We start from the raw sequence: 8,191 nt of genomic DNA on the forward strand, positions 1-8,191 counted from the left end.
CCCCCCCCCCCCCCCCCCCGTGTTCGTCTCTCCCTACCCTCATCCTTCAGAGACTCACCGTAACACCACCGTCTACCACCGTCCCTACCGCCGTCCGCCGCCGGCCGGAAATCGCTTACGGCGGCGGCCAGCCTCCGTTCCCATCCAATATTAAACCCTTAATCCTTTTCTCCTCCTCTCTCCATATCTGGCCTTAGATTCACTCAAAACACAGTCGAACTGCTCGAATATTGGAAATCAAAAACCTCCGGCCAAGACGCAAAGTTATCCAAATCCAACCAAAATGAACACCCTAGGACCGCCTTGTTCTCCTCTTTCAAACCCCCCAAACCCTGTCCTTCGAATCTAACCAGAAATGCTCGGAATATTGATTTGAAAGTTTTCCGGCCCATGATGCCACTCCGTCCAAAACCACGCCAAATTAGCACCAAATCATCCCCGCTCTTCCCTCATCCATATCTGTTTCCTTCCCTTTCGAATAATCGACCAAGCTCCCAAATTTTGAAATCTAAGAATTGAATTGAGGATTGATCCGGAACTCAAAGCATGCAAGGCCCTTCTCCAGTTTCCTTAGTCCTAAGCCTGCCCCAGGCTAATGCTTTTTATCAGTGCCTGACAAAGAAAGGGTGATTGGCATTGTAGCAGGGGTTAAATTAGAAGTTCAACCTGGAATCCGAGTCGGTACACGCTTGAATGACTCTGCTGTAACTTTGAGCTTTGAATGGAATACAATTACTCACTTACATGATCCTGAAATATGCTGCCTGGACTCTGGGTGTTGGTAGTTAAATAGGCGTTAAAATTTAATTGTACAGCATAGCCTAGAATCGATTTGGTATGTGTATAAATCTGGACTGTATAATTAGGACTGGATCAGACTGTTTCGATACTGTTGAGACATTTGGAATTGATTGTAGTTCATGGTTCTCAATATCTGAATATTGCATATAAAGGTTAGAACTAGAAGTCCTGAATATGAGCCTATTTCTGCAGCCCGTTGTATTAATTTCGAAATAGGCCTGTTAATAATTTAGGAAATGGAACAGAATGATCATTTAGTGAGCAAGTAGCTTGAACAATTATGTGTTAGTTTCAATAATGATTCCCAGATGGTTGCTATAATTTAAATGAGGCTCGTATTGATGTTTGGATTAAGGTGTTTTGCATGGAAAATATTGAAATGTGTTTTAGAATCCGAAATTGTTTAATTCCTTTGAGGCAAAATAACATGGTGTTGGTAAAAATCAAACGCGAAGACTACTTCCTTGTGTTTGTTGCGCGGTATCGAACCAGAGAATTCATTTCTGTTTGAAGCTAGCCTGCGTTAAAATTGGGCTCTCTCATGAGCCAACTTGGATTGATATTAATTTGGAACTCAAAGGTCTTTACGCCTGTGGACCACTGTGCCCCATGCTGGACCCAATGTTGATTTTCACGTCGCTGCCTGGCTTCACTTGGAGCCCGATTTCTTCAGGCATTAAATCTGCAACCATGTTTAATCACATCAGGTTTATTAGTTGGACCCTCGGTCCATTTGTGCTAGACTGATCCCTTTGCTCGAAATAAGTAACTCTCCTCGTGTGAATCATTAGTCAGTCGAAGGGAAGCCTTTAATCAACATTTAGTTCTAAGGCGGGTTAAGCCCATTAACTAGATTGAGGTGAGCCATAATTAGATAACTCGTAGTGCGTGGCCCTCATGAATTAGTTTAAGACCGTTAAGCTAGAACAAATTGAGGCGCGCCAAGCCCGATAAAAATCTCAGATGCCTTGGCCCCGTTCAAATATTTCTTTTAAAACAATTAGAATCCGAGGCGTGCCATTTAGCAAAATTTCATGGCCCTCGCAAAGCCAAGACGCGTGGTTGCTTTAGGCGCGTATTTTAATAATATTACTTTCTTAAATACGGGTGCACATTTATGTGACCCAAATCTAAATCTCAACGGAGTCGAAATGCGTCAAAAGCCACGGGTGCACTGGTGTAGCGTGGTTCGAGATACATTTTCACGACGTTGCAATTCTTATTAAAAGACATAAAGTAAAAGCAGTTAAAATAAAGGGCACATAGGTTAGAATATGTTTTAAAATCAGATAAAAGCAAATACAACAGTTGAGCGACCGTGGTAGAACCACGGAATCCGGGAATGCCTAATACCTTCTCCCGGGTTAACAGAATTCCTTACTCGGAGTTCTGGTTCGCGGACTGTTAACAGAGTCATAATTTCCTCGGATCGGGATTCAACCGGTGACTTGGGACACCATTAATCTCCTAAGTGGCGACTCTCAATATTAATAATAAATTCCGTTCCGACTGTCCTTTAATTGGAAAAACTCCTTTACACCCTCACAGGTGTAGGTAAAAAAGGAGGTGTGACAATTGAAACTTGAGGAAAACAAAGATCATAATTGTATTATAATTTTTCAGAAATGTATCGCGATTGTATTATAATTATATATGTATCATAATTATTGCAGGAATTGTATTACAAATGTGTGATAATTGAATATTCATTGTGTATTGTTACGAGCAGTTGTGAATTTGTGACGAATTTCACAACTTGTATCACAAATATGATAATTGTATAATAATTTATTAGTATTGTATAAGGTATTATTTTGGGTATTAATGTACCAGATACAAGCTAGATACAATTGTGATACAAGTATGATACATTTATGTTTTAGGCATTGATGTATCTGATACAATTCAACTACAATTATGATACAGTTATCATACAATATCTGAATATTATCTAATAATATAATGTTGTAGGCAATGGTGAATAGAGAAGATGGAGATTCTGGACGTAGAGGGATTTTGATTTGTTTTTTTTAAAAAAGGAGAGAGAAGAGGAGAAGGGAAAAAAAGGAAAGGATGTAATTGAATCCCTTAATCGAAGGCACTAATAATGGGGTGGGATCCTTTTAATAAGCAATGTATACAAGTTGTAAGAAAAACCTAGATACTTATTAAAAACTGCAAAACATAGAGAACATAGGTAAATAAGTTTCTAATATAGTATAACTAGGTAAAAATCCCAATCATAATTCCCAAATCTTATTATACCACTCATATTGAAACTAAATTATTTCCAGCATATTCAATAGCAAGACACAAGGTATTCTAACGAATATAACAAACTAGCTACAATATCTTGATTACGTTTCTTTCGTATGATTTAAATTTATATTTTCGAATATTTAATCTTCTACAGACTTTATTCTTAAACCCCAGCCTGCTTAATATCTTTCCACTCATGTAATTTGTATTCTTTTTTTTTGTCTTTGCTTAGTTTCCTTTACGTTGCTTAGAATAGTTGATGGATCTATACTTTGGCCATCTTTCATCTTTTCTTAATTCATCACCCTTTAAATAGTAAACATAGCTAGAGAGTTTTGCTAAGTCTAAAAGTACATATGTTATTGCATTCTGTTTCTACTAGTACTTTTAAATGACAATTAAAAAAAATACCGAAAATTAACAGAGCCGTACCGATGACGAAGAAAAACCAACATGATTGATACGATTTCTAAAAGTCTAATTTTAATTATTCATAATTAAATATCCAAAAAATTACTAGTATAGTATAAATTTTATAAAATAACCACCGAATGGAACACACCCTTAGTGATAACTTTGAAAAAAGAGATGGTAAGAAAGTTTTATCCCGTTTATGGTTTATCTAACAATGCACAGCCAGTGTTTTTAAGTACATACTACACTAGGGTTTATGCTTATAAGGTTGTCGCACATTCCTCTCATTCTAGTTTCCCTAAACAGCCATGGCTAAAGAAAAGAAGAAGAAGCTTGAGCACCAAAACCCTAGCCCTAGCAAACCCGCCGATGAAGAAGCAGAACAAGAAGGCAAAAATGATACACAATACTCCCAACATCAAGAAATTGACAAAGTAAAATCCGATAAGAAGAAGAAAAAGAAAGAGAAGCAGCTTGCTGTGACAATTGAAACCATCGCTGAAAACCCTAATAAAACATCTCCAATTGTTGGTTACTTCTCGTCGGGTTATGACCCGTTAAGGAACAATGACAGCAACGCTCAGTTATATAGGAATGTGAAAAGGAACAACCGATTACAGCTTGTGGTGAGCCCGAACGGGGCGCAGGTGGATTTTGTGGGAACTAATTATTCCGGTGAGGCAACGTCCGCTCAGTTATGCACTTACTCGCTTGGGGTGCTGGATAAGGAAACCCAAACTCTCAAGATTGTACCTATTGCTGCTAACAAGGTACATTTTTTTATTCCTCCAAGCTTTTTTTTTTGTTTTTTTTAATTGGTATTTTTCTTATGATGGTGTCGGGCCAACTCCGCGCACCTCGACTATTCACCAAATACCTGAAGGCTTAGGTAGATGGAATTAAATCATCATAGTGTTTTTTGCCTCCGCCGGATTTGAGCCGAGGACCTCATGGTTCTTTTCTCACTTCATTGACCAATTCGCCACACCCTTGGGTTAAAAAAAAGTATTTTATCAGTAGGAATTATCCCTGCTTTAGCAGACAAGGTCAATTTGCTTTCTTTCAGCTATTGTCTTTGATTGATGAGTTAAAAAAAGCTATTTTGTTAGAGGAATTATCCCCATTGCAGCAAATAAATTGAAATTGATTCAGAAGGTTTTTGTTGTTCGATAGGTGAGTAAAATGTAGGATTTAATATTCTCCATCACAGCAAACAAGGTAAATGGTTCTGATGGATATATTGTGTGATTGGTGAGTAAAAAGAAGGTATTTTGCTTCTTTGGCTGTGATTGGGCAGAGTAGTTTTTGCTAATTGGCTCCTTCTGATCTTATGTAGATGCTCAATCAGAGATGGAAATATGCTTTAACAGATGGTGTGGATATGTTAGATGAACACAATAATTAGCATAGTCCTGCTGAGATATTATTAGACTAACACAGTAATTAACAGATTGTGTGAATATGTTACGGTATGACTGGTTGTACGCTTGTAGTTGTCAAAATCGGATGCCACTCGAACTTTGATTGGGCAGAACATTTATTGTAATTGATCTGTATCATTCTTAAAGTTTTGGTTGAATGAAAAGGAAAAAGGAGTTAATTTCGTCTGATTCATTGTTAACTCGAGATATACTTATCTCCCTCCCAACAAGATAGGAAATTACAAACGAGAAATCTAGTCTTTGTGCTCCAAGATTTTAGTTCAGGAGACAAGTAGAATCTCTTCGTTCCATGATTCGATGAAACATCTTAAATTTTATGTTGAATTAGTAGGCGTATGTACATGTATCAATAAAGTGAATTTTGTTATGGTAGGATGGATCGATATGATAACAGAAAAAAAGCAATTCGAGTCATTTAATCATTAAACAGAGAGTTCTTCTTGCTTTGCTTAACATAGTGCTATGTGCTTCCCTGTGTGCTAATTTGTTTGGTTAAGGCTTCTTACGAAGGAAGTTTAAGTGTGCTTACCATTTTGAAATGCTTAGAAACTGAAATGGTTCTTCTACTTTACGTAAATGCAGTTTGTTGTCTAACCAATAGTTGTGATATTATCTAGGCTATCACACATCTTTGGTGATCTTGTAAGTCCTGATTTTAAATAACGATAAGCAGGCGATGAGTGCAATAGTTGTTTTATTTTCGATATCTTATTCTCTTTTATATTTAATGGCTTATGATTGCAGATAATTAGGTTAGAACCTAGAATTAGAGGGTCAGATGTACCGGAAAATGAAGATCCAGATACGGTCAAGCAAGAACTCACTGCAGAAGAGAGGACTGATAAAATGAGAGAATTAACTCAAATGTACTCATCAAAGAAATCTATAAGACAGGTATATTCCTCCCATTTTCCCTACGAATTATGACAGGCACCGGGACATTGTGGAAAAATTCTCTACTTTTTTCTTTGCATGAAACAAGGAGATTTTATGTTTAATGACAAAGATAATTGTGGAAAAATTCACTATCTTCTTCTTCTTCCCCCCTTTTTTTTTTGAGTATTTCCATCTTTATATAGTTATGATGTTTGCTTTCCAGGCTAGGAAGCTTGATTCCCTACGTCAACAAGAAGATACTGGAACTCAAGAGGAATTTGACAGGAATATAGCCGGGGCAATAAACAAAGAGGCTCTTGAAGTAGCCGTTACCACAGATAATGCTCGAAATATACCACCACATGATCTGGCAGCCACGGTGCCACAGTTGGCATATCCACTGAACAGGATTATTCTCGAAGGTGAGTGGGATTATCTTTTGGATGTTTTGAAGCTCACAGAAGCTGGAGCAGAAACGAAACCTGATCTTTATCCAAGCTTTGTTTGCAACAGATCCTACAAATTGGAACATATACAGGTAAACAAATGATTGAAATTTCATATTTTGAATGAGCCATGAGTTACGTGATTTATGGATTTTTTAAAATAAAGAGTGGGTTTCTGCTAGTTTGAGGGCACATACCACAAGTTGATTGCTCACTTCTTTCTTGCACTATAGTTAATTTGGTGCTGCTTTGTCCTACCTTCTAATATTCAATGTATCACCAATTCGGGGCTATCCCCAATCTAATGTGTCTTGATTACACTACAGTTGGGTTTGATGTGCATATATTGATTATTATTATTATTTTTACCTTGTATTAGCGGTGAACCACTATAGTCATATTAGGCCTAGCAGTTTCATATTTTCCTTTTCCAGTGTGACCAAACTCATTCTTTATTGTAGAATGAAGAGGAGAAGAGAAGGCTGGCAGGCATATTATCATACATTACTCATCTTGTTAAGTTCAAGGATAAACATTCTATGGATGGTGTATCATCTGCAAAGCATCACAAGATTCCTGGCATGTTGTTCCAGAAGTTCTCTTCAATGTTTGCTGTTCCAGATTCAAAAAGGCTTCCGGATGAAAAAAAAGCTCTTCTTATCAACTACGTGTTGGTGCTTACTCTCTTCGTTGATGATTTTCGTAGCGATCTATCTGATATAGCCAAAGATTTAAGAATGGATATTGGAGCATTGCGACCTCACTATGAGTACTTAGGTTGCAAGCTTGTTCGTGAGAAACATGTATTGTTGGCTACACTTCCCGTTCCACTGAAATTTCAAACTGTGAGGAGGAAGCGAAGAAGGTAGATTCTCTTTTACATAGTTATGGGAGTAAAGGAGAAGAGCCAATTCGGCAGGTAGTGCGAATGAGGAGGTGATTTTGAACTTACCTATATTATAACAGGAACGCCTTAGATATTTGAGATCTGATGAAGTACAATTTGTTGCTTCACATTACAAACCTCAGATCTTCCATATTGTCATATTTGTTTGCCATCAATTTTGATTACCTATTTATTCAAACTTGAAACTCGACTTTATAATAGGAAGAGTTGTAATGAATGGTCATGGATATCATACATCACATTTGATTTGCAGTTGTCAAGTTATGCAAATACAGTAGCTAGCCTTTTTTAAGGTTATGTTGCTTTAACCGGTTTGTTAAGAGTTTTTGGAAAAACAAAAAGAAAAATCCTGCTGAAATAACTTGTTTGTGTTGCTGAAAAAGGCTTTACATGTAAATCCAGTAGGTGCCTCCTACTTTCCAACTGAGATGTATCAGTGTACATGTTCTTCTGTAGTTATCAATTAAGGCAATTCCTTCCGACAGGCGATGCTATGTTCATTTCCTTCTATAATTTGTCAACTGGGGAAAACAAAACTGGGAACTGTTAAAAATATAAATTCTAGGTTTTCTGTCAAATTAAAAGTAGCTAAGGTCTTGCACTACCATATATCAACTGTGCCACTCAACTTTGGCCTCTACTAAACTGTCAAATGAAGTGCTTATAGAGTACCTGAATGCACAAATTTCAGGTTGAAATTTTGTGCTTCACATAATGATGTACCATAAACTACATCAGTTTATGAGCTATGTTTTCCAATCATCAACATCCGAAATGAACGAAGGGATAAAACAACAAACAATAATAACAACTGCACCTCAATCCCAAATAAGTTGGGCCGCTTATATGAATACAAATGGTTCATGTCCTCTCCAGTCATGCTCATCTCAATTCGATACTATAAAAAGGTTTCTCTAGCACAAGAAGTTCTTTACAGTTGACACGGATATAGATCTCTAACAGTAAAGAGCCCTAGCAAACATTTGGACCTGACATAAACACACTAATATTACAACTTAATCCCGACTAATTGGTATACTATCACC

At 37.1% G+C, this 8,191-nt stretch overlaps 1 protein-coding gene across 1 annotated transcript; it reads left to right on the top strand.

The window, feature by feature from the left end:
* On the top strand, positions 3,691-7,437 carry LOC109226658 (DNA-directed RNA polymerase I subunit rpa49). Its single transcript, XM_019391482.1, has 4 exons — positions 3,691-4,244; positions 5,661-5,810; positions 6,016-6,330; positions 6,700-7,437. The coding sequence occupies exons 1-4, from the start codon at positions 3,783-3,785 to the stop codon at positions 7,105-7,107; spliced, it is 1,335 nt and encodes a 444-aa protein (XP_019247027.1). The 5' UTR covers positions 3,691-3,782; the 3' UTR covers positions 7,108-7,437.

Source organism: Nicotiana attenuata, chromosome 6 (assembly GCF_001879085.1).
Source record: "Nicotiana attenuata strain UT chromosome 6, NIATTr2, whole genome shotgun sequence".
NCBI lineage: Eukaryota > Viridiplantae > Streptophyta > Magnoliopsida > Solanales > Solanaceae > Nicotiana > Nicotiana attenuata.

Bases quoted from the DNA above. Each gene is read 5' to 3' on its own strand.
- LOC109226658 (XM_019391482.1), top strand. From the start codon at position 3,783: ATGGCTAAAGAAAAGAAGAAGAAGCTTGAGCACCAAAACCCTAGCCCT. The intron at 5,811-6,015 runs GTATATTCCTCC...TTTGCTTTCCAG, and splicing joins CAAAGAAATCTATAAGACAG to GCTAGGAAGCTTGATTCCCT. The intron at 6,331-6,699 runs GTAAACAAATGA...TCTTTATTGTAG, and splicing joins ACAAATTGGAACATATACAG to AATGAAGAGGAGAAGAGAAG.